Source organism: Nilaparvata lugens, chromosome 2 (assembly GCF_014356525.2).
Source record: "Nilaparvata lugens isolate BPH chromosome 2, ASM1435652v1, whole genome shotgun sequence".
Lineage (NCBI taxonomy): Eukaryota > Metazoa > Arthropoda > Insecta > Hemiptera > Delphacidae > Nilaparvata > Nilaparvata lugens.
The window spans coordinates 77,534,999-77,562,605 of record NC_052505.1 but is presented as its reverse complement, the minus strand read 5'-3'; the positions used below and the strand labels follow the sequence as shown (position 1 = coordinate 77,562,605).

The 27,607-nt window shown below is 34.0% G+C and overlaps 1 protein-coding gene across 16 annotated transcripts in view; it reads left to right on the top strand.

The window, feature by feature from the left end:
* Positions 1-27,607, top strand: part of LOC111060386 (glutamate receptor ionotropic, kainate 2) — a 97,611-nt gene that overhangs the window by 8,725 nt on the left and 61,279 nt on the right. For all 16 annotated transcript variants that reach the window (XM_039421790.1, XM_039421796.1, XM_039421794.1 and 13 more), the window contains exon 3: positions 21,676-21,837. In XM_039421790.1, the coding sequence (XP_039277724.1) occupies positions 21,676-21,837 (162 nt within the window). The remainder of the gene's footprint in view (positions 1-21,675; positions 21,838-27,607) is intronic.

The following is a 27,607-nucleotide window of genomic DNA, read 5'->3' as shown; positions in this document are numbered from 1 at the left end:
TATAATATGAACTATCTTTGAGTCAGACAAAAATCATAACATACAATTGAATATCGATTCGGATATATTTTGAATATTTTAAATAAACAATAAATTTTTCCATTATCAGTTCTTTCGACTTCCCTAAAAGACCTCCATCAAAAGACCTCCCTAATAATACCAAAATGTCAAATGCATCTCATCTCATTCCAGAGCTCAATGTGTAAGCCTGATGCGAGTAGATGATGTAGAATAGTTATTTGTGCAACTAGTGCGCAAAGTGACAGTTTGCTGCACCAGAAGAAACGACGGCTTGGGCGGAACGACTTCTTGAGTGCAGCAGAGGAACTTTGCGCATGTATTTCACATTACATTTTTCCTACAGTTACCATTGAATATGAAAAGTGGGTAATTATGGATAAAATGATGGCTGAAATCCATCAAATGTTTGTGTGTGTGATGCTGTTATTAATAACAACCTTAATTCATTTAAAAATTAATAATCCAATTGAAGTTGAAAATTATCAGCCAAAGTTCTCATTTTTATTCATTCAAGAATCAGAAAAATTACAGATAAAACAAAAAAATTGCATTCAAAATACACGCCAACAGCTGGTTGGGATGACTGCAAAATGGCTGAACCGACAAGCGCGCGACCTAGCGGGAAGAATCGTACCTAACTCCGTTTCATCCAGCTAAAAACAGTATTCAGATATTTAGAATTATGATTAACTAGAATTACCGAAAAATACTATATAAGTAAACTAAAAAATATTCATAAAATAACATAGACAACGGAAAATATTTTATTGTAGTATATTCTAATGTTATTCTATTAATTTTATTGACATGGATTTCGAACGGTAATTATTTAACCTGAAAATTCGAATTTCAAAATGTGTGTTTGCTACATTTCTCATTGCTTGCAGTTAAAATAATTATTACTGTCGATAGAAAATAAACATTATTTATTATTAAATGATGAGAAGTTATTATTTAATTATGATTTAGATGAACATTATTCTTGTTTTGGATTTCTAGATTGGGGTTTTATCATAAATGTAGGGAAGCCATTGAAATGATTCTTATCTAAATCTAACCACAGTCATTGTTACCAACTTAATTTTTGTTTTCGTGCACTAATCCTCCATATAACCCACCAACTATTTTGTGTTTCCATGTTGCAAATCTGGAGTGCAGAAAAATTTTTTCCCGCACTAGAGCGGAAAAGTGATTCTTTGCGTTCTGTAATCAGTGCAGGAATGGCCACTTTTCAAGGTAACTGTAGAAAAAAGTATTATTTCAAGCAGTCTTTGAAACAAAAGGGTACTATGGAATTATTTTCCAGTAATTAACAAATCAGGTAGCCCTAGTTGAATACTTTATTAGATCACAATGTGAATATTACAGAGGAAAGAAATTATGGAAAAAGACTAAGAAATATCATTTCATCCTAAGACGTACATTGCAGTACATAATGGAAGAGCATCAGCGTGACATATGAGTGTCATAATTTATCATCGTCAGAGTAATCGACCTGTCTCCAACCTCACCCACGAGCTGGCGAACTCAGCTCTCAACGAATACCTCTGATTACAAAACTTATCATGATATACGTAATATACTTCACAATCTTCACATCAGGAATCATTGCAGAAGTTTCTTTCGAATAATTACAGTTGTTGTGATCTCATTTCTCAATACAGTTATATTCATAGAGAAATTTTCATGAAGCCCATATCATATTTCTCTATGCCATATTGAGAAAAATATGAGAATACTCACAGAGAAAATCTATCATTCGAATCAAAACCATTCAATGAAGGTTATGAAGGATCTTCATGGCTATATTTTTATGACTTAAAATATTCTCAGATTCTGTTGTGATTGAAAAAGTACATGAGATGTTGCAATGTTTTATTTTAAACTAGAAACAAGATATTCTCTGCTTTCAGTTTTCGTGGTCGAAAAATATCTTGAAATTCTAGATTAATATTATAATTGTTATATTCTTCTTCTTCTTCTTTTCCTTCTTCTTCTTCTTCTTCTTCTTCTTCTTCTTCTTCTCCTCCTCCTCCTCCTTCTTCTTCTTCTTCTTCTTCTCTTCTTCTTCTTCTTCTTCTTCTTCTTCTTCTTCTTCTTCTTCTTCTTCTTCTTCTTCTTCTTCTTCTTCTTCTTTCTTTCACGAGTTAGGCATCACTGCCTGCTCTGAACCCCTGTTCCCCTAAAATCAATCCATCTCTTCCTGGGACGTTCGCGATCTCTCCTTCCTGGCTAAATGGCTAATACAATAGAGCCTGGATCCGGTAATCACTCATCCTATTAACATGCTCCAACCAGTCACTTCTGTTCCCATTTATCCTGTTTCAATTTATTTCTTATATTATCGACTCCTAAAATTTTCCAAGCTCATCATTGGAATAAAAGTTGTTCAACAATGTTTCTGCTCTACTCACCACTAACATATAATTAAACAGTATAATAAAAATCAATCTATGGTTTTCTCTGTCTTTGCTGTCAAACATGAAGCAGGAATGGACAAGGAATATGAAGTATGCCGTCATGGAGACAGATTAATTGATTTGGAGTGGAATGAGTTCACCATGTACCAGCTCCATAATGGAAACTGTCACTTGATGGCTGAAATTAATTGCAAGATCCTTCGATATGAAGTGATTAAGTGATTTTAAAGCCCCCAGTCTTGGAGCGTTATCAGGCTTCCACACATTCAGTAACACCATAAGAAGTAGATTGTGATTGGCGGGTCTTACGATATTGAAGATAGATTATCAGCTATGTTGAAAAGTTGATAATATGTATTGTAATTTTTGTAAGTTGTTATGCACTGCACAAGCCTGAAAAAATCTTAGGAACAATAAGCCAAGAAAAAGTACCGGAATAAGCGAGAAATTGAACACCGCAATAAATATAAAATATCATTCAGATCTCTGACAACTTCTCCATAATAAAGATTCATATCGATTTTTCGAATCAATCAATCTACGGAAATGTTTTATTCCAGTTAGCTCTAATCAGTAACTGATTACCTTGATGTTTTATGACATAGTCTTTGAGAGCTTGAAATCTCACAATAAAGAATTCAATCCAAGACAACGTGTTTTCTCTCTTTAAAAAGAGTTGCACAATACTATTGACATTCACAAGTTCTGCTCCGTTGGTTCAACATAAACTACATAGGTTGTATTAATGGTTTCGCTCCTCTGTGCAGAACTTATCCTAGCTTATCTAAACGTATACTCACGTTGAGTTAGAACTGCAACTCAGAGTCGGTTTTATGTGCCGTATCTTTCCAAGCTAGAAGTCAACTTATCACCCAGTAAACTTGCACTAGAAACAGAGAGAAACTATTCTAGGACTTTGTAGTGAGTACAAACATGAGCCGAAAAGTTAAACGAGAGTTACATTCAGGTTTAAAATATAATACTACAGGGTATTTATAGTGACGTGAAATTGAATGGAGATTCAAATTGATGGATCTTTGAGGAATTATCAATAATCGAAGAAACTTATCAATATACTAAGCGAAACCTCACGGTGGACTGAGGATGAATTGGATTAGTCAGAATTCAAAATTATTTAGTAATAGATGGATATTTGCTTCAAAATCACTGGCCAGTGAATCAAAACTCACCTTAGCTGCAGCTTCATAATATTATTCTATGTACATTTATCTTTTCACTTATCATTTTTCTCCTGGCATTACTAACGCACAAGTCAGAGCAGCTTTCCAAACTAAGGACTAATACAGTGTTGACTACGAGAACAACCACTAATGTAACCTTGACTTTTCAATATAATTAAGCTAAGATTTCATTTGTAATCTTATACAGTCTTCAGAGGTGAATGAAAAAAGCTTGCAGGTTGGTCTCTCGTTCCACCTGCAACTGTAGCTAACTACAATAATAATAGTTGATTGTTGCCAGGAATATTAATAAACACATACACATACACCACAACACTAATACATAATAATACTAAACTACCATACTATCAAGCTCTTATTCTCAAAGTTATACTGTGGAATTTCATCTTCAAATATTATTGACAGATATTTAGTGATAAGATTCATTGTATTATGAAGAATGAATAAATTAGGGATTTTGATCCTATTAGGAGGTCAAATCTACAGAATCCGTTGAAATCAATCTGAAAAATAAATACAGTAGTAACTGATTCGTGGAATGAAACGAACAAAAATAAAACTTCTTTTTTGAGCGAATGGATTGATCCACAAACCTATTTCGCTGTGTGATTCTCAGATGCTAACCCATTGTCATTGATGGCAAAACCTCTTGAATCCTTGCATAAACAGAGAGCCTTGTAAATCAATAGCCTCTGGCATAATCTGGACTGTAGAGCATCAGAGTGGATCTGATGAGCTTATGACAATGTTACTCGAACATTTGAATAACGGGGCTGATTGGTTGTCAATCTGTTACTTGGATTCCTCGATATTCAGTGACATGCCATGCATTTTTTGCTGAATACTGTTCAGTTCCTTTTCTATATGAGAGTTGAATAACAATGTTTTGTGAATTCATTATTCATTATTCCTCTCATCGATGAAATCTTGAAATTATGCTCTCCCTAAAGTAGATATGTGTTCTATGGAAGACACGTTGAAGTTTCCATTAGGATTCAAGTTATCAATATTTCGTTATCTGAGAAGAAACATTCTCATATGTTGGAAATTTGTGAACCAATTTTTTTACTTTCCTTGCCCTATTACTATAGTTAAGGAAAGTATTTCTTTCCGAAAAAAATTGAGGTACCCCTATTGCTAAATTTCTATACGTTTCAAGGTCCCCTGAGTCCAAAAAAGTGGTTTTTGGGTATTGGTCTGTATGTGTATGTGTGTGTATGAGTGTATGTGTATGTGTGTCTGTGTACATGATATCTCATCTCGCAATTAACGGAATGACTTGAAATTTGGAACTCAAGGTCCTTACACTACAAGGATCCGACACGAACATTTTCGATCAAATGCAATTCAAGATGGCTGCTAAAATGGCGGAAATGTTGTCGAAAAAAGGGTTTTTTGCGATTTTCTCGAAAACGGCTCCAACAATTTTGATCAAATTCATACTTAAAACAGTCATTGATAAGCTCTACAGTATCTACTGCCACAAGTCCTATATCTGTAAAAATTTCAGGAGCTCCGCCATCATCTATGCAAAGTTTGATTTTGAGTTCGCAATTATCAGGCTTCAGATACAATTTGAACAAAAAATTTCAAGTAGAAAAGATTCAGCATGAAAATCTCTATAATTAATTCTCAGTAACATTTTCACCTAAAATTGAAAATAAGCTCGAAATTCGAGAAAATCTTATTATTTCGATTGCAAACTGTTGGCAACTGTTGATTCTATTTATCATCCACTATGAAGAGATATCAGACTCCGTATGTCTCCAGCGTTATTGTCCTGACACAAGCTGGCTCAATCGTTGAGTAGTAGAGTATGAGTTTCATTACTGCTACCTCTGAAAGAGGTCTGGTTACATCCATCTTGAAAGTACGGACAGTGAATTATCACTCTAAACTTTGCTGAGAAAAATAATGTTCTTGCTGTCACTTGTAGCACAGTAATTAATATTGTTGTATGATGATCTCTTCTTTCAACCCGAGCTCCCACTTTTCGAATGGATATGATCTTGAGTCTACTACCCTACTGGAGAATTCTGAGTTGGGATGCTGAAGATGATAGGTTGAAGTGTTAAAATATACTTATTCTACAACGGGTCATAGGAACATTAATAGATACTTTTCTTTGTGATGCCTGGCCCACATTTTTATGATCTTTCATGCTCAAGGCTAATGATATTTGAGATACAGGAGAATCGAATCCATGTCCTACGCCCTCAGGCGGGGCTCAAACTCACGATCAAACACAGCGAAGCAGGCTGGCTAAACTAGAAAAATAATTAATTCTTTTTCTCGATGATGGAACCAAAAACTTATGTTTAGTCTCATTCTGTAACCATTTCTATTCTATGATATTTCATAATTTTTCTTGACGACTCTCTCCTAGTGAGAAAAGTACCTACTTTGTTTTTTTTGCCCTGACCATACGAATATATATATATATATTCCATGGAAATAGAACAATTTGATAAATTTTCACTGGAATATTGTACAGTCAGTATTTTATTTTTATTCATTCAATGTTCTAGTATTGTACGGTCAGTATTTTAAATAGCCAATATCAATTCACCCAAATCCATTGAGAAGGACCGCTCTACTCATAGCAATCATCATAGAATTTTAGTTAAGAACAAAAATATACATAAGATACTACCTTCCAAAAAATAAATGGCGAAGCTTCAATGAAGCTCTGTGATTGGACAAGACTTCTCACTTCCACTTTCAACACTTGGAATAGCTAACCAATAGGAGTCGAGCTTGAACGACAGTACCAGCCTACTTTCTGCCTTTCTCCTGCGATAGATAACGTTCGTGGTACTATTTCCATACAGAGACTGGAGAATCATTTTTTATTTGTAGTCACTGTATATTATCACTCATGTCAATTTAGTTAATTTTATCAACTCATATTCTAGACTACTCATTTAATAAGCAAAGCGTTCTCTTTGAAAAGTAGAGTTTAATTTGAACTGCTCAGTTCTGATGTACGCGTAGTAACTAGTAATACAACGTCACGCATTTGTTACAAACACGGTAGTGAGTCAGAACGAGACGAGATGCGTTATGATAAAATGACGCGTAGCGGTAGCCTACCAACCACACACCGGTTCTTATCAGCGGATGTTATGGAAGGGGGAACTCATGTTGGTATCGTTCACTCTGCGGGGTAAAAAGACATAAAGTTGATTCCGAGAACATGGCTGCCACTCTCCAATCGAACCACGCATGGTGACAGTTTTGCAGAATGTCATTCCGTACCAATCTCCGTTCAACTCAAAATGTTCCTGATCAACATTATTGATGATGTTGGTGGCCTTCCATAAGTTATTGGGAATATGTGGGAGTTTTTCTGAAAAATATTCTGCTTATTTGATTCGGTGAAAATCATAGACCTAATTGATTTTCCGAAAATATGCATAATTTTTTAACGTTAATATCCAATGTCCCAAACTCTGCTTTGTACGAATTGACTCGATCCAGTGTGATAAGAACAAGTAGAGTTCTCACTTGCTCGGATGCAGTGAGTGAATTAGCATGCTTGATAACAACATTAGCAGGGGACCAAGCGTTTTCATGGGTCCATTTGTTTTCGGGATAATTACCAACAATTAGTGTCCTAGGGTTGAGCTCAGATTCGCTACTCAACACTAGTCCAAGCTTTATGCTGAGCCTCATCAGCAAAATGCATTGCTCCCCCAACTGAATATTATCAGACTACAAAACAAGCGGTCGACCTCATCTCATGAAACATTGCTTCAAGCTCATCTTGTCATTAACCCCAACTCATTTCATAGTGAACTGTGAAAGCCACAGAGCGAAAGTGATATATTGCTTTCCATACTCATATACCATTGATTATTACGTTTTTTATTTTTAGGTAGATAGTGAAACTTACCAATTTCTAACTCTGCAAAAATTCCAATACAAAAAAAATCTGGTGTGGCGCACTCACACAACTTTCCTTGCCGTTATGAAAATTGATCACCTGACGGCCTGACGCTAGTGTTCCCGAGCATTTCAAGTCTACTATTCAAAGATCTGAGCCAGCTGGTGACAGGACAATAACGCTGGAGACACACGTTGTCTGCTATCTCTTCATAGTGAATGATTTAATAGAATCAACAGTTGCCAACAGTTTGCAATTGATATAATCACAATTTATCGAATTTCGAGCTTATTTTCAATTTTAGGTGAAAATGTTACTGGACATTAATTGTAGAGATTTCATGTTTAATCATTTCCGCAAGAATTTTTTTGTTTAAAGTGTATCTGAAGCCTGATAATTGGGATTCTAGAATCAAACTTTGCATAGATGGAGTGGAGCTCCTGAAATTTTTACAGGTATGGGATTTGTGGCAATTGATAGAACTTATCAATGACTATTTTAGGTATGAATTTGATCGAAATCGTTGAAGCCGTTTTTGAGAAAATTGCGAAAAACCCTGTTTTTGACAACATTTTCGCCATTTTAGCCGCCATCTTGAATTACATTTCATCTTAATTGTTCGTGTCGGATCCTTATAGTGTAAGGACCTTAAGTTCCAAATTTCAAGTCATTCCGTTAGATGAGATATCGTGTACACAGACGCACATACACTCATACACACATACATACATACCAATACCCAGAAACCACTTTTTTGGACTCAGGGGACCTTGAAAAGTATAGATATTTGGAAATTGGGGTACCTTTATTTTTTCGGAAAGCAATACATTCCTTACCTATGGTAATAGGGCAAGGAAAGTAATAAGAAATGTCAAGTGTTTTATACTCAGATTATGAACTGTCATTGCCGTTATGAAAATTGATCACCTGACGGCCTGACGCTAGTGTTCCCGAGCATTTCAAGTCTACTATTCAAAGATCTGAGCCAGCTGGTGACAGGACAATAACGCTGGAGACACACGTTGTCTGCTATCTCTTCATAGTGAATGATTTAATAGAATCAACAGTTGCCAACAGTTTGCAATTGATATAATCACAATTTATCGAATTTCGAGCTTATTTTCAATTTTAGGTGAAAATGTTACTGGACATTAATTGTAGAGATTTTCATGTTTAATCATTTCCGCAAGAATTTTTTTGTTTAAAGTGTATCTGAAGCCTGATAATTGGGATTCTAGAATCAAACTTTGCATAGATGGAGTGGAGCTCCTGAAATTTTTACAGGTATGGGATTTGTGGCAATTGATAGAACTTATCAATGACTATTTTAGGTATGAATTTGATCGAAATCGTTGAAGCCGTTTTTGAGAAAATTGCGAAAAACCCTGTTTTTGACAACATTTTCGCCATTTTAGCCGCCATCTTGAATTACATTTCATCTTAATTGTTCGTGTCGGATCCTTATAGTGTAAGGACCTTAAGTTCCAAATTTCAAGTCATTCCGTTAGATGAGATATCGTGTACACAGACGCACATACACTCATACACACATACATACATACCAATACCCAGAAACCACTTTTTTGGACTCAGGGGACCTTGAAAAGTATAGATATTTGGAAATTGGGGTACCTTTATTTTTTCGGAAAGCAATACATTCCTTACCTATGGTAATAGGGCAAGGAAAGTAATAAGAAATGTCAAGTGTTTTATACTCAGATTATGAACTGTCATTGGAACGAAAGATTATGTGATGGTGAATGTGATGAATGGAAGCTTCTATAGAAGAGCAATGGTTTATCACGAATAATTATCTATCATTTTTATATGCTGTCTATAATGTTAATTCAAATTATGTAGCATTGAAGAATATTTGAATATTTTTTATTATTGCCATTATTCATCTTCCTTTCTTTATTTTGTCGAGTTCTAAGATTTCTTCTTTAATATCGAGATCCATGTTTATTTTATTTTAATCATTAGAAAAATTTAAATATACTTCTTTAATGTAACACTGGAATATGTACTCAATTTAATGCTTATCTATTATCATTCCATTCTTGGAGGAATAATAAAATTGTGCATTTTAAAATTAAATTCATTTGAATTAACACCTGAAGATACTCCAAGGTTAACAGCTGATAATTTCTTTTAAATATTTTCTTATTTAAAACATGATAAATCAGCTGTTTTGGAACAGCTGTTATTAAAATCCATGTTTTATTTGCAATCAGCTACAACCTATGAGTTATTAGTTCTCTCCTCATAAAACAGCAAATTTTTGTGGTGTAATGTACTACATAAGAATTCATTTTATTCAACTTTTATTTGAATTTAGTTTACACAGCTTACATAATTCTTTTCAGAATTAAATTCTCTACAATTTTTAGTGCGAAAAATTATTTGTTTACTGGTTATTAAAGAAAGTTATTGGGCATCAAACGTAGAAGTCTATGTTTTTCTACTTGGATTTTTTGCATATTTCAACTTTTTTCTCAAAAACTACTCACACTACAGCTTCCAGACTAGTTTTATTCAATTTTTCAGATTTTTTTCCATATGAATCCAGCATAAGTTTTTCAAAAACTAGTCCCCAAACAATTCAGCATCGGCATATTTCACCAGAGGAACTGAATTCCGGGCTAAATCTTCCACCCTGTATAACTCCCTAATGAAGCGTTTATGGATATATGTTTATATGAACTTTTTTTCTTATTTTTACCTCTACTATCACGTATTAAAATATTTTACCATAATTATGAATCACCCTGTATATATGATACTCCAGAGTTGGATAAAAAGATCCACGTGTTAAGGAAATCAAATTTATATTTGCAGAAATTATCTTATCTTAAACATTCAACTCATTGTAAAAAATGTTGAATTCAAATTTTTAAATCACGCATTTATCATGAATTAACTAATTGAAATACTAACTTTGGAATAACAAAAAAAATATTCAGTTAGAATATACAAACTGAATTCTGGTTTTAGAAGCACAGCAATAATTCCTTCTGATTTTGAATGATTCACTCAATTTCAACACCACTATTCACGGTCATGTCAAGATCATTAAGCATCTCAGCCATGAATAAAATCATCAACTGCTGAACTTAAATATTATTGTAAATTCGCTTTTCTAACATGGATACATATAATTATATATTTCCTATTCTTGAAGGAAGATAATCATGTGCTGGAAACGAACCAGATAATATCATTCGCCACTTGAAAACAGTACGACATTTCAAATCCACTGAGCTAAGTCAGTGTACTTTGAAGCATCTTTTACAAAGAACTCATTTTGCATTCAACAATCCTTTCAAGGCTGGTTAGATCAGATGTGCTGCCAGTATTCCACTCAATAAATAAGAGCCATTATCTTGCCACAAATCTCCCGGCTCTCGTTCTAGCCATGACCTTTGTTTTGGCTAGCAAAGCTAGAGAGGGTAGTAGCGAGCTTCATCTCGAGCTTTGTCGTCTGCTCGGCGATCCTTCAGGAGAATTTAGAGTGGCGAAGAATCGAGTCTATTTTCGCTTAATATCAGTGCTCTTGTGCTGGTAAGTTGACTTCATGACTACTGTAGACGGTGTTTTGGGAATAGTTGTTTTGTACCAGGAGAGTGTGTGGGTGCTGAAGAGCTTTCGAAAATTGGGAGCGAGTGGATCTGGGATTTGGGATCGGATCGGTGAGAGGGCTGTGGGTGTGATGGTGGCGACAAAGACTTTGCCATGTAGAAATGTAGACGGCGTCGTTTCAGATCGATTCCCGTTCATGTACCAATCCTGCTACTTTTCTTTCTCACTTACACACGTACGATTCCCACAACTTCGTTTTTTCCTCTTTCACACCCACATTTTTTACCGAAAATCACCTAGATTATTATAACCAAGGTAATAACAAACATAATAGAAAATCTCTTGAAATGCTTTGAAGTCTGAAAATTATCTTTCTGTTTGTCTATTTCGTCAAAGAAGTAATTATAATTCGAATCACTCCTATTAGAATAATCGATAACCAATTCATTGGATTCAAAAATAAAGTTTTGGTAAACTTTTCTTTTCTCTTTAGGGCTATTTTTATATGAATAATAATATAAATCTGAGTACCCTTTTAGATTATTTTATCACGATATGTTTCGGCTACTTTTCAGTTTCAAGAAAGCTGATAATTTTATTTTCAAGAAGAAAATGGCATTAGTAACCGAAACATGTCGTGACAAAGGGGTACTCAGATTTATATTTTTATTTATTTCAATAAACTTTTATTTAACGGAATAGCTATTTATGTATTAAGAGCGTAATGCGCGACTTTATCGCTCGCGCAAAACAGTTATCACGCGACGCGAAGCGGAGCGTGATAATTCTGCAAGAGTGATAAAGAAGCATTACGCGCGAATTACATACATAATTTTTTCTACAACTGCCCAAACCTGTTAAATTACTTATATCGGCGGAGTTACAATTACCGACTTTTTAGGTTAAGATCTGACTTTTTGGCGAGCTGCTTACCATCAGCTGATTAGCGAGCGTAAAGAAACTCTTCTGCGCATGCGCGAATGATCAGCGAGCGTAAAGAAAATTACTGCGCATGCGCGGATGGTTAGCGAGCGAAAAAGTAGATTCACCTAGAAATAAGCTGTTTTACGAGGAGAATTGAGTATGTAAATTCTTTCTTTACGCGCAGTTGTAGAAAAAAAAAACTTCAATTCAGTTTATTCATTCAATCATTCAGAATTACACAACTTTTAAAAAGATACCACAGGCTAAAGCCAAAAACTATTTAAATTCCAATTTTGCCATCTTTATCACAAGTTAGTTACTCTTCCCATAGCAATGCTATTATAACATACTGTGACAAAACCCAGAATCATTCAGGAGTCAGGTATCAGCTGTATTCCGAATTCTCAAAATCTGATAAAATGACTTTGGAAAGTTAATTTTTAATGTATGAGCCTAGACCTATTTGGAATCAATGATATGAGATAATATTTGATACAAGAACAGAGAAAATTGATCTCACCAATTGATTCATAATCTTCAAATTTGATGAAAATGCATACCTACTTTTCAGTGACGAATGTCCCATACTCTAAATTTTCACGGAGTCGAGTAGCCTAAGGTCAGTTCAGTGGCAATTGTAGTTCGGGTACACCATTATTCCCATTCAAGTCAAGTAGCGAGTACCGTAATTAGAAACTGAGAACGCGTCATTGTTCAGATTCGTTGCAGGAATTAATGTTGATGAAGGTGACAGAACATTGGCAGCTGAAACTACTCACTCACTCTCGCGCAAAACAATGATGATTCACTGGTGTGCGGTGAATTGTGCTCCTAAATGCACTCACTACAAGAGTAGGTAGCCAACATCGTTATGGCCGTTAGCTCGATTGCTCCTCAATAAAGGTCGTTGAATCCATTACAGGCACGAATAACATGGCCAATAAGTCTATTCGGTAGCACCGGCTTGATTCATTGGGCTCCATTCAACGACCCCAATTGAATTATTATACTCGTTCATAACCACTACACTAAAAACGACCACTGGTCATATCCTTAGATCGGACTCGAACAGGTTGACGATGCAGCATATTTTAATTATCCCATTCATGTTTCAGTATAAACTTTGTAAAATATTCTGATCTCGATAAACCACCCTGGGGAAAATTCGTTTGAAAAGAAGTGGAGGGAATTTCTTGACATCTTCTAAGAAAAATCAAGAATAAACATGAATAGGAACATTAATTATGTTCTATTTCAGGTAAGTGGAAATTTATATTTTGATAAATCTATTTCTTGAAAACTATTGAAATCATAATAATATTCAACACGAAAGAGCGATTTATGTGAAGTTGTTATGAACGGATAAATTGAAATTGAACAGATAGAATTTATGTGGAGTTGTGAGTTTAGTTATATCATTATGAAAAGAGTTATGTGTTTGATAATCATATTATCATCTCATATTGAGATTGATAGGTGATTTATTGTAACAAATCACAAGGATTGAAGTGGGGTTGTTACAACTCACAGTGAAATTTCCATTTCATATCTATTGTTTTTTACAATCAGTGAAGATTGAAAAAAATGGATCTCGAAGTGATTTCAATAACATTCGATACCACAATACTTCAGCCTATTAATTGATACCATACTACCAGCAACTTCAATGTAAAATCATGTACTTTGTAATTTCAAACAGAGAATAATATAAGTCATGCATCATGAATAAAAGCAATTTATTTTCTGGATTTTGTACTACCAATTATATTATTCTTTCTCGACATAAGAAACTCCCATCATCCCATTAATTACAGATAATGAGAGGTACTATAATGGTAACTCAGATAATTTGCATTCCATATTTTAAATGTTATAAATTATAAATACTGTATATAAAATATAGGTCAGTCTAATTGAAAACAGTATATTGTTCCTACTAAATGGTTTTATTTTCCAATACACTTCCCGTTGCTCATAGATTGTATGCTTATTCACAACAATGGATCACAATTTGAGATGCAAATTGCCATTAACGAAATTTCTTTTTCCAAGTAGCCTACGTGAGGTATTATAATTTGATAAGGTTACTTCCAATTCCTTCTTATGTATCATATTAGTAACACTGTTGAGATAAGCTTTGTTGGAAATAAGAGATGAGATCAATATTGTCCACAGGATAGTTTAATTTGGAATGGTTACCTAGTTTGAAATTGTAATCTCCCGTGTTTCTTTCCACTGAGAATCCAATTAGCCTGACAGTATTGCTTCAGAGAAATTGAACGAGATTGCTTTTCCAGCATAGAGCAAACGTCATCCCACTACCTTGGTCGTCTTTATCGTATCAATGTCTACAGCTTGACAAGTCGGATGGATTTCCAGAGAGCCAAGACGACTGGTTTAATTGAAATAGTTTGATAGAGGGAAAACTGTTCACTTTATTCTATAGTAGAGTAATATTGCTTCAAAGATACATAGCGTAGCGAGATTGGCCGTGAGCAGGAGAAACACGCTCTATTTTGAATATGCATGGTTGGAGAAGTAGCATAAGTCTGAATTAAGTCTGCAGTAGGATCACATATGAGCTTGTTGAAAGAGTTTGCGCAACAACCTAGAGGAAAATTTGAATAATACTTTCATGAATGTTGCTCATTTGCGGTTTTCATTACAAATCAAAGTAATGTTACACTGAATGAATGATATTCAGAAAATTATGATATGAAACTCTATGAACAAACACATATTCCAGATGAAAAATGATTACATGGGCGCCCATACTCAGGGTGGTCGTGACCCATCTTGTTTTCAGAAAAAAATCCCTTGAATTGAAAATTTATATAGGTTTCTTATTAATTCATATAGTTCATAATTTATTGTTCATATTTCATAATATCACAACTAATTTTTTGCTGACTTCCTATGTAATAGGTGAAGGGTTAGTGGCATGTGTACACTTCCAGACCGCTTAAAAACGCGTTTTAAGGGTTTATTCCTTTCAATATTTTCCGTTCCTTCCTCTCAATATTTTTCGGGAGAGAACCCTGGATACCCCGGTCTGGAAGGCTTGTAACGTGCCCCTTCCCCTACAAAATTTCATAAGGTTGATAGATTCCTATTCACAACCTTTTAAAATTTTGTCACTAAAATGATAAGAAATTCTGATTGAATTGAATTCAAGTTACAATCAGTCCCAACATTGATGTGATCAAATGAGATTCAACAAAATAGATTATTCAAAAATGAGACTGATAAAAATTCCCACAATAACACAAGTGATTCCTTGATATCCTGATAGGAGGGACTCTGTTAAGAATCAAATCCTGATCAGGAATAGTAGTTCGGATATACTGAGAAAACGCCTTCGCCGGAAATGGAGAAAATAGAAAGACGTCAGTAAATGGATGTGAGTTGGCAAAATCAGTAGATGTGGTCCGTTTCTCACACACAATTCAGAAAAATGAGCCGCACTAAAGCGCACACAACGAATGTCGAATTTATCAACAGAATGCCCACACCAGCATTTCCCACCCTCACACGTTCATGTTCGACGTACTACAAAGCAGAGCAGTCAATGAATTGATTGTTCAAAATTAATAATTTGTTTCTGGCTGCGAAGGAATTCGGTTTTACCACTGGCCAAGATTCCTATAAATTGTCTATAATTTCATGACCTGTAAAATAATACAGTAGTTATTTGACTTTTTTTTTAAATAGGGTGATTGAAAAAGGACTTTACAACTTTCAAAATTCATATAAATCTTATTAAACAAGGTACAGAGCTGATTTTGGTGTTGTTCTAGAGGAAAATTCCAAGTTTTGACTCGCGTTGTCTGCTAGTGCCTGGTCGCACCGCACAAGCACTAGTGGCAGTTACGTCAAAGATTAGGAGCTTCTCTTTGTCTCAGAAACAGAGTAACGGCCAGCAACAGTCACAGTTATAACATTGTTATTCAAAAGTATTCTTTGAGTATCTATAGTGAGGTCCACGTTATAATGGTAGTGTACGATTTGCAATGGTGTTGCTATCCTTGCCTCGTTCAACAAATGTGAAAGAGTTAGGGGTTAGTTTTTATTTAGGTTATATTTAATAATGTTTTATTAGGATAGGTTAGGTTTTTGCTTTGAAATTGCAATATGCTAGAAGGGGCTAGGGTGCAGTTGGAGTTATGTTTTTTGATGTTTCAAATGTGAAAGGATAGGTTAGGGGGTTAGGATTTTGCTTTGAAATCCAAATTATTAAATGTGAAGGGGTTAGGGGTTAGTGGTTAGGTTTTTTTTTTTGATTATATTTAATAATGTTCCATAAGGTTAGGTTAGGTTTTTGCTTTTAAATTGCAATATGCTAGAAAGGGCAAGGGTTCAGGTAGAATTATGCTTTTTGATATTTCAAAGGTGGAAAGATAGGTTAGGATTTTGCTTTGAAATTGCAATATGCTGGAAGGGAATAGAGGTTTTTCAAATAGTTATGTTTATTGATGTTTCAAATGTAAAAGGGGAGATTGAGGGTTCGGTTTTTGTTTTGAAATGACAATATGCTGACTTAGTTATAGTGCTTTTCAACATCAGTTAAATAACAACTGTTATATTTTATTAATTATATTTTTCAAAAGTACTCTTTCTTATATGGAATAAAATGATAATATATTAATTATTATATTGAATATAATGATAAATCATCATTGGATAATAATATCTTCATCAAATAGAATGACGATTGGCTCCAGTTACAGTGCTCGGTAACCATCATCACAAAGAACGTTACATTCAAAGATCTGACTGAATGGAACGGGAAAAACCCGTTTCTAACGCATGCGCGATACGGTGCTGTCTGAGACAGAGAGTGGTTTGTCAAAGATTACCTTCACTACCTTCACTGGACCCGCTTCACTGGATACAAAGACTACCTTCACTGGACCCGAGTGTGCTAGCTGTGTCTTTTGGTTTGATATGGTGCAAAAAAAAATTATAGCACAGATCGATGAGGATGACTGAGAACGAAATGTTTTCCTTATGCAAGATGGCGCATCACAACACTATCTGACTGACGTCCGGGATTTTCTTAATGACCGCTTTCCAAATCAGTGGATTGACCATAATACGCCAATTGCATGGCCTCTCGTTCCCCAGACCTAACACCGCTGGATTCTTTCTTGTGGGGTTCCATAAAAGATATGGTGTTCGTACTTCCTTTATCAGCCACTCTACCTGAACTTTGAGCAAGTTACACCCGAAATGCTAGTGCGAGTCTGGGAAGAAATCGACTATCGATGGGATGTCTGCAGGATAACCAACGGAAGTCACATGGAACATCTTTACTTCAAGGTAAAGGAATTATTTGAAGAATTCTCCTTTAAAACAACACCAAAACCAGCTCTGTACCTTGTTTGATGAGATTTATATTGATTTTCATAATTGTAAAGTCCTTTTCGAATCACCCTATATAACAATGCTTCTTTTATACATCATAGAAGTATGGTTCTTTAAATTTTCTGAAAATACTCCTGTTTGTGAAATCAACTAGATTCGTTTTTGTGTAGTTGAGAAGTTGATAATGTGGTAATTATTCATATTGAATGAAAAAGACTAAGAAATTGTCAAAAAACACAGATCTCATTGTAAAATCTGAAGTTTTTGACAATTTCTCAGTCTTTTTCACTCATTCACAGCTAGCGCACAAGATTAACTTTTGCGCAAACAATTTTGGCGAAATAAACATTCTTTTTCATTCAGCTAGATTCGTCTTATTATTCTCATTCCTCTTCTATTCCTTGCAAACTAAACTTATGATAATTGAATTGATTTTCATTCTCAATTATTTTAGTAGATTCTCAGCATTTAAATACTTAACAGTAGAAGATTACAGTTGTTAAAATGACCATGCTAGACTGATTTTGCTAGTTTGGTTATGTGTTAAGGATGAAGATTTGGTCAAACGTTTTTGAATATTACTTCCTCATTCATTTCCGTTGGTTATAAAAATATTAAATCTCATTGAGTTCAATGAAAAATGCAGATACCAGAGAACCAAAATATTGCGGAGCTGGAGAGAAGGATATGATGTCAAGGGGAAGCTTTGGTTTCCAATCAAAGCAGGAAACAAAGATTGACGTAAAACTGACATTTTGCCATGTCAGACAACAAAAACATGCAATTAAAAAGAATTGATCTATCCTATGCCCATTGGGATTTCATGCACGAGGAAAAAAACCTGAACGTCAAGTCAGCTTACTTCTCTTGGCTCATGGCGAATCACATGATACACACTCAACAAACATTCACTTGAAAAGCAACTTAATTCTTTCTCATTCCAGATCCTCTACCAACTTGAACTTCCTAGTTACTTTCAACATTGTAGAATTTGATTTGCTCAATTATCTAGCGAGAGCCTTCAAGATTGATTATTGAGGAGAGAGTTCATCAAAACGAAAACTTGGTTTGAGCGCCAGTTGATTCTAGAAAAATCATATCACAAAACCAATTCAAAATCATCCGACTTAGAACTAAACCAACTGCCGCTCAATCCTAGTTTTCGTTTTTGGTGGATTTGGGCCGTAATCATCCACAAGAATATGCGATCAATTTTATTTGTATTGGATTCCATATTCTCAATTTGTCCGTTACACCGCTCATTCATGTATCAAAATATGATTTTCTTTCTCTAATTTTCACTCGTCTCAGTTTCTAAATTCCTTAGAGTTGAGTTTTAGAATTATAATCCTATGTCGTTATTCGCTCAAAATATTCAGCAAAACATCTGTCAACTATCGCAAAACTGTCAACTATTCCTCAATATTACTGAAGAAGAGACAGTAAAGACAGTGGACTTGCCTAGCAGCCTACAGTCAAACCCCGGTTTCGTTGTGACCAAAGGCTGTTATTCAGGTGTCAGGTCGTTCCCCTATTTTCAGATTAGTACATTAAACTGTCGGTTACAGTAGAAGTATAGTATGTGAGTTCTGAGATGCTATAGTGTCTTTGTCTTAGTTATGAGGCTCATAGACGGCTTCAATGATACGATGCATGTTTTTCAAGTGAGTACCGTTTTGTGATTCCGACGCCTTAGTGCTACGGTCAGCGTTCCACTTATGCGCGCTGGTTACCTACATCTCTTGTCTACGCACTGTCGCCATTACAGTCTGATTTTTCATTGTATACGTTGTTTACTGAGTGTTTAAGATGCCTCCGACAATCGTTAGTCCCGCTGATTGTGAAGTACGGGCTATTATACGATTTCTTAGTGCTAAAGGCGTCAAACCGATCGATATTCATCGTGAGATCTGTGAAGTTTACGGACAAAACATTATGAGTGATGGAAAGGTAAAATGGGTAAGAGCATTTAAAGATGGCTGCACAAATGTGCATGACAATGTCCATCCACATTTGGCAAATCGGACCAAAGATCTCCTCATATCTTATAAATGGGAAACTCTAGGTCATCCTCCATACAGCCCTGATCTGGAACCCAGCGACTACCATTTGTTCCTGCACTTGAAGAAACACCTGGATGTTCAGCGTTTGCAAGACGATGTCAAAACATTTGTGACACAGTGGTTAACAAGTCAGGAGGCAGAATTTTATGAGGAGGGTATCAAAAAACTGGTGCCACGTTATGACAAGTGCGTCAATATACACTGAAATTATGTTGAAAAGTAGATCAAGATACAGGCTTTCACGTAAAAATGAAATTATTGCGATATCTTTACACGTTTTTTTTTATTCCAAAACGGTACTCACTTAAAAAACATGCCTCGTATATTCAGGCTACCTGAAACCTTCTATTAAGGAACTTCCTTCAAAAAAATCATACAAATATTCAATACTTCTGAAGTGGGCTACCAGGATGCATGAAAATTGATATTTTAATATTCATATTGAATGTGAAATTTTCAATAATCCTAAGAATATTGTCAGTAGTTGTATTAGTAATAGTGAGGTTCAGTGGATAATGTAACATTGATCATGTACTTCCTGATCGCGTTTCATAAAAATTCAAATCTATTATTGTTGAAATTCCAATTTTTAGAAATTTTAATCAATTCTGTGTGTGCTATTTTGCAAATCAGAAAATAATGAGGATAAGTTTTTTTTGTAAATATTTTATAAGGATCAAATTCATGTGGAAATATCCTACCAATGTATTGCCAATCTCATACATAATAATAGAGCATGTATAGTATTCAGCCCAATGTGAGTTGAATAATCCTGTTTTTCATTATCCTCATTAACTCGAAATAAGCATCAAATTGTATGCCCAAACTCCGCAATCTCTCGTGGTTTTATTCTATCAAATCAATAACAAATTGAGCTCACATATTGATGAGAGTCATATTACAAGGCATTTTAAAGATGTTTTTATTGTTCAGTTGACAATTATTCTGACGGGTGGATGGAGCTTGTGACACAGGCTCAGGGGATGGATTTATAATGCAATATGCAGGCGGCACCAATTCAATTGGTCTCTCCAACGCATAAAACCATCCCTTCATTGTTCGAATCTGAACTGTTTGCCTCTCTACACATACGGCATTTTCAATTTTTTTTAAAGAGTTTGGGCCACTGTGAACATATTTAAAATGATTAGTATGATGTATACAATGTTTTTCTTGTTGAAAGTGGTGACCCAGGATTTTATTTTTGGTTGTGTTAGATTGAAAATTCACTCAGATTTGCTTTTATCATAAAACAGACTCATATTTTATCATAGCCGAAGGCTATTGATGATTTACATAGAAATCTTCGAAAATTATATTTCAAGAGTTATTAATTTTTATTACGAGATCAATAGATATTGCGAATTATCTAAGCATCTTCGAAAATTATATTTCAAGAGTTATTAATTTTTATTACGAGATCAATAGATATTGCGAATCATCTATGCATGTGAGTTACATGGTGACTTCGACTGTGTGAATTACAATGATACTTAATGGAGATTATGTAATTATTTATTCTTCTGTAATATGTTCCTGAATTTATTTCCAATACGTTCTATTGAGTGAGCTGCATACAAAATTAAATAGTTTCAAGGTGTAATTCGGATTGGTGTTATGGAAAAATTAAAAGATGTTGAACAGTTCACAGCAATTGGGACAAAATTATGGTAGGCTTATTCTAAGGATCCAACAATAATTCAATCAGTATCAAATCGTGATTGATGTATCAAAAGATTGAAGACAGCTTTAATTGAATTAATTAATGTTGTCTTCAATCTTAATTAAATGTTGATAGTAATTTATTTTTGGAAATAGTGTTCTAAAAGATGAAAACTCTAGAAATCTATTGTTTGAGGTGGTATCGAGATCATTGGTCTCAGTTATCTTTCTGGGAAAAGTAAAAAAGAAATAGATTTGTATGTTGAATATAAAAGTATTTGTATTTGTTGGTGAGGAGTTTCTTGCGGAAAGGTCCGACCTCACCTGAATATATTATCATGTAAGCCATCAATGGGCCTTACGACTGTCATACTTCAGCTGGGGCTGACACTTGAATGTGCCCATCCGATAAAACAGGAGTGACCTGGTCAAAAAGTTTCGGTGATGAGCGTGTATGAACCCGGGATCTCTTGATACAGAATATATATTTCTAAATCTCTCTGAATAAACTTGTAACAGGTTTTCAGTTATCTAATACACTTCATTTGTTCCAGGAGCAATCTTCACACAAGAAGAAAAAGACAGTAGTACCGAGCTCGCTTTCAAGTATGCGGTCTACAGAATCAACAGAGACAAAACCCTACTCCCTAAAACCACTCTTGTCTACGACATACAGTACGTGCCAAAAGACGATAGTTTCCATGCATCCAAGAAAGGTAAGTCTGGAATATTATCAATCATCAAGCTATTCTCAAAATAACTGCAGAGCAAAATGACCATATTTTATTCCCTTGATGATGAAGTCTTTAATTTCATTCAATCAAGTCAAAACGAGGAATAGATTTCAACATGGTATCTTTTTCACGTTCTGGGTTATAAACTCTTTCACAAATTTTGAGATTATTAACAGGATCCTTTTTACCAAACGTGACATTTCTTGTTTTTTCTTCAGATATTAACAATAATTCAAATTTTCTTAGCGTTTATTTTAGTACAGAATGGAATGCATTGATTCTTTTGAGACTTTCTAAAATTATTGGAAGAATCTTCCTTGGCAAAGCTTAGCGAAAACAAGTAATGGAATCATGTGAAACCAATGGAATCAATACAATCATGCTCTGATATCAATAGGAGGGTCATCGCTATTGGTAGGATTTTCTCATGTAGGAGAGAGATCTTATAGCTTCTGAGTTTTTATTTTATTCCGAATGAATTTGTTATAAATTTTTATAATAATTTTTTATAGTTTCTATCAACTATCTATAACAATAAAATATTCAAGTAAGCTCTATCAGGATACTTCTTAGAATTGATTATAATTCAATCTTCTCTGAGATGAAAGATTTCATAGGAATTTCATTAGAATTCTGATCAATCTCAAACTTTCATGCAGCTTTACTAATATCATTTATTATTCCAGTATCAGTTCCATCTCAATTCCGAGTTATAGTATTAATTTTAGAAACATTCTTGAATTGGAAAAGTCTTCCTGATTCACAGCTTCTAAATTAGTGCCAAGAAAATCTGCTCAGCAGCCTTAGCCTACCACTCAATAGAAAAAAGAAGTATGAAGAGTAAATTAGAACTCATTATGTCAATCAGTGGAACTAAACTGAAACAAACACCCTTCAACGTGGTTGTACTACGTGTATAACATCTTTAAAAAAAATAACAGAAATAGAATCATCCATAAGATACAAGAATTATATATATAAACGATCACTATCGCTAATCTATCTATCACTTTCTACAATCGGTATTGTTTATTGATGAGGATTATTATCTTCGTGGAATCATTTTGTTCAACTACTAACTCAGTTTAAAATTAATTCTGTCATTTCAAACTTGATTCGATACTCTTGCATTCCAAGTTCACTACTTCCACTTTAGCCTATTTGAAATTATAGTTCTCAAACTATCACACTGAGGTACCGGTATCATAGTTTGATAGTAGGGGAACTACTCATCAGATAATGCATCAGCTCTTATTCTACTCGAAACTCTTGCAGTGGTGTTCAATATATGTCTTGTGAAAGTGAAAATTCGTTAATGTGAAGAAATGCGATGAGCATGACCCTACTGTGGACAATTATTGTAACGAATTTAGGAAGAGAAGTTTTGGCTTTCTCTATTTATTCTTCATCAATTTATACAATGGGTGCATTATCAAGATGATAGGAAGAGGAAAAATGAGTTAACCTTGTGCTATTCCTCTCCCAAAATTCAGGTAACACATAGTCCGGAATAGGTTAAGTCTCGTAGTTCTTCAATTCACAAAATTTTCAGTCCTCAAGATTTTCACATTTAGATGCTTCAAAACTAAACATAGAATGAATATTTCACATAAATATAACTAGTATAGGAAATATTCACATATAATTTTGAAGAATTACCGGAAAACAAACTTTCTGTTTGTTTTTCGTTTTATTATTGTGATTTTTCAACCTAATAATGAATAAGTATTAATATCAGGTGGAAGGAGCTTTGTTTGAAAGTACAAAGGCAAAGAATACTTCAGGCTCACATGAGAGTGTTCAGCCTGAGGAAATTTGAACATCCCCAAAAGTCAAAAAATTATTTTTCTGTAGTAATCGGATATTACGCATGAACAAAAATCTATCTTCCATCTTATCATTTCTAAACATAAAATGCTTTCAATAGTCAAACGAGTGTATATTTTTATTTTTATTTTCTTACCTCGCTCAACAAACAATCAATCGCGGGAAGATATTATTCTCAAACACATCAGTAATAATTTTCCACTTTTTTGAAATCGAAAAATTGACGTTAAAAAACAGTGAATCAATTTGATTCCCAAGAGTCATGCCGTGACCCCTTGAAAATCAGTTGCGACCACCTGTTGGGAGCCACTCATCTAGAATGTATACACAGCTCGAATAAAAATGATAATGATAACTATAATAATCAATAAAAAATTATACAAAACAATAAAAATGATTATTTGTGGCGTTGAGTGCGAATGGAAAATATATTAAAAGTGGCACTGAATGAAGGAGAAGATTAGGCAACCCGCTGTACATTTGGTGAGAATTTTGTACCAAATAGAAAAAACACAGCATAAACACTAACTTGCCACTCAACTATCTCTTTTCTATGTTTGTACTTTCATGGTTGTCACAGTTACCTGCTATTTCTGCCAGAACCAGATCAGGAAAAATTCTTACTCATCTTTCTTTTTTAACTAATGAAAAATTGGGATCACACACAACCCTTTATCTCTAATAAGTATCGAATTGATTTTTATCAAAATCGAGTCAAATATCCGAAAATATTGAATTCTGAGGATACAATATACCGACATCCTCTTGAAAGTATGATTCCGATTCATTTGAAAATTTCAATGGTAGAAAAGCCAAATATAAACTGATTTTTGGCTTAATCAGCATCACTAAATTTTTTGTTCTTACATCATTATTCCGCTCCAGTAGATAGATTCCTGAGATCATATTCTATCAGTATTACTCGTTTAAATAGCTCAATTTTATTATCTTATCAGCTGAAAAATGTAAGTATAATTCACTCAGTTAGGTGGTTGGTTTGACGGAAGTTTGTTAACAACAAAAGCTGAGAGCAGATCCAAAAATTCGAGTTCTTATGGCACTCTGTAGTAAGCTTCATTTGAATAACGTAGCCATTTTAAGTCAACGTTTTCAATTTTTTGTTCATCAATATTCCCAAATTATTGCGAAAATACAAGCCGGAAGTCACGGTAATTATTACGCATGACAAATCTTCACAACTCAAATTATTGGTTCCATGAAACAGGCAATTGAGTTGCTGTGTCTATGCTAATAAATGAACAACATATTGCAAAAACTTCAATATTGCTCCCATACAGCACAATATTCTTTATAGGCTAATATATTGTACAATATTGATTGTCTAGAGGCCGCTTTCAAAATATTGTTCAATTCAAATTCCGCAATCATATTGAACTATCATGACCGCTTTACATCAATAATTATTATTCAATTCTGTCTACTTAGAATACTGTCAAGAATTATTGATGATTATTGATTATGATTATAATGATAACCATACAAAAAACTCATTGTTATAATGCATATCTTTGTAACTCACTTTTTTTGTTCAAATAGATAGAATTCAATATTTTTCACCATTCCCAATTACTAATCCAACGTTGTTTCCATTGAATGAACCAGAGACGTTTGTGGAGAATCATTCAGGAAGAAACGTGATGCATGGAGAGAGATGCTTCTAGTGGATTAATGAATCGAGAAGTTTTTGTAGAATATACATTATTCATATCACTATTTCCTCTGACAAAGACGAGTGGTAAATGAAGCGGAGCTCTTGTATGTTTTTCATCTCTCAACCCTTTGTATTCGGAAGAAAACTGTCATACAGATGGTGGAATATGAAGAACTTTGATGACAAATCGTGAAAAGAGATCTTTCTTGTCCTGTTATGTTTTTGGATCAGAAAGCATAAAATTTTTCCAAGATTTCAATGCATTATCTATAAATAACTGAATGACCTTATTCAGGTCTACAGCATATAATAATTTGAATTCATGACGTGCACTTACAATATTGATAATAGAAAAATAAGGTAAAACGTACAATTTTTGATCGTGTATTGATCAAATATTCAGTATATGTATAAAAAATCGGATAGCTATCCAATCTATCTAATGTATCCCTTCAAATTCAAGTGTGTTACTTCGAATACGATTCCAGAATGAATACCTGACAATTTCACACAAATATATTTTGTTATTTTCAAATCGTAGTCCTGAAACTTGCAACACGCATTTCTACTTCAGTTCATCATGATCATCATCGATTTCGATATGTATCTGATGAAAATTAGTTCCACAGGATTAATTATTGTTTTCCAATGAGACCATTCCGAGTTCAACATGCTACATCATCTATCTAGTATTATATCAAGATAGTATTATAATAGAAAAAATAGTGTAAAACGTACAATTTTCGATCATGTATTGATCAAATATTCAGTTTATGTATAAAAAATCGGATAGCTATCCAATCTATCTAATGTATCCCTTCAAATCCAAGTGTGTTACTTTGAATACGATTTTAGAATGAATACCTGACAATTTCACACAAATATATTTCGTCATTTTCAAATCGTAGTCCTGAAACTTGCAACACGCATTTCTACTTCAGTTCATCGTAATCATCATCGATTTTGATAAATCACGCCCGTTTTGGGCGTGAGCCAGTGGTACTTTTCTGTAAGTTGTGCAATTCTGAATGATCAAATAAATAAATAAATGATATGTATCTTATGAAAATTAGTTCCACAGGATCAATTATTGTTTTCCAATGAGACCTTTTCGTGAGAACTTTCCATGAGAACATGCTGCATCATCTGTCTGGTATTATATCACGTTTCTTTGGGAACCTATTCCAATTGAAGAAAATATATAGAAGTTGAATAGTTGAAGGTACTGTGATGAATATTTCAAATAGATCTCATGAGAAGAGAGAAAATTGTGATTACCTTTTAAAATGAAAGAATTTGCTAAAGGAATAGTTAGCGACCGAGCGATAACACTTACTTATCAGTAACTGTGTATTAGATAAGAGTACCGTTCTGTACTGAATATTTTCTAGAAAATCATTCACTAAAATTATAATTATTTTGCAAATAAAGCACGAATTATTTACGAATTGCTCATTGATTTTGAGGTTACACTTTGTTTACTATCGATCAGATGTTTTTAAAACAGTTCGAACGCAGCTGGCTGATTCAAAGTATTGTCAAATGTCATGCTGGCTTCACGTAAGATATAATACCATCTCTAAAAATTATAAAACTATCAATAAAGGACCAAGAATTTCAAACAAAAAAAAATAAAATGTATGTATTATCGTTGAAATTATTTATTATTTAAGAAATTATATTATATGTCAGGTCTTATTGTAACTAAATAGGTCATAGCATGAAATTATATTATTGATAAAACGACAGAAATTAATTATAACAGTCTCAAACCTAATAAAAATTGTACAAGAGTATTAATTCATTAACGATTTAATTCAACTGAACCACATGGTAATTAAATCTCTTTGGCAAGCCTAAGCCAATCATAGTGCATAGAAATAGCACCAAGAAGGTGATCGTTTGAAAGCAACACATGTTAATCTATTATCAGACAACAACCCTGTCTTATCATTTACACCAGCACATGTACATTGTATGAGAGGAACTATGTCTAGAAGATTAAGCAGTTTTAAGAATTACATAAATTAAATTATTATTGTAATTAAAGGAATTATATTCTACTGCTTGCCACTGACGTCATGTCTACGTCACAAGCGTTCCACCAATGGCAAATTTTTATGCAAATTATTACATCGAGAATCTGAGAAGAAAGGTCTAGCCAAGAAGCTGAGAGAAAAGACAGCACTTCCCTTTTGAAATCCTCACCGTGCAGATCTCTTTTATAGTTACCAAGACCTATTTGTGAAAATT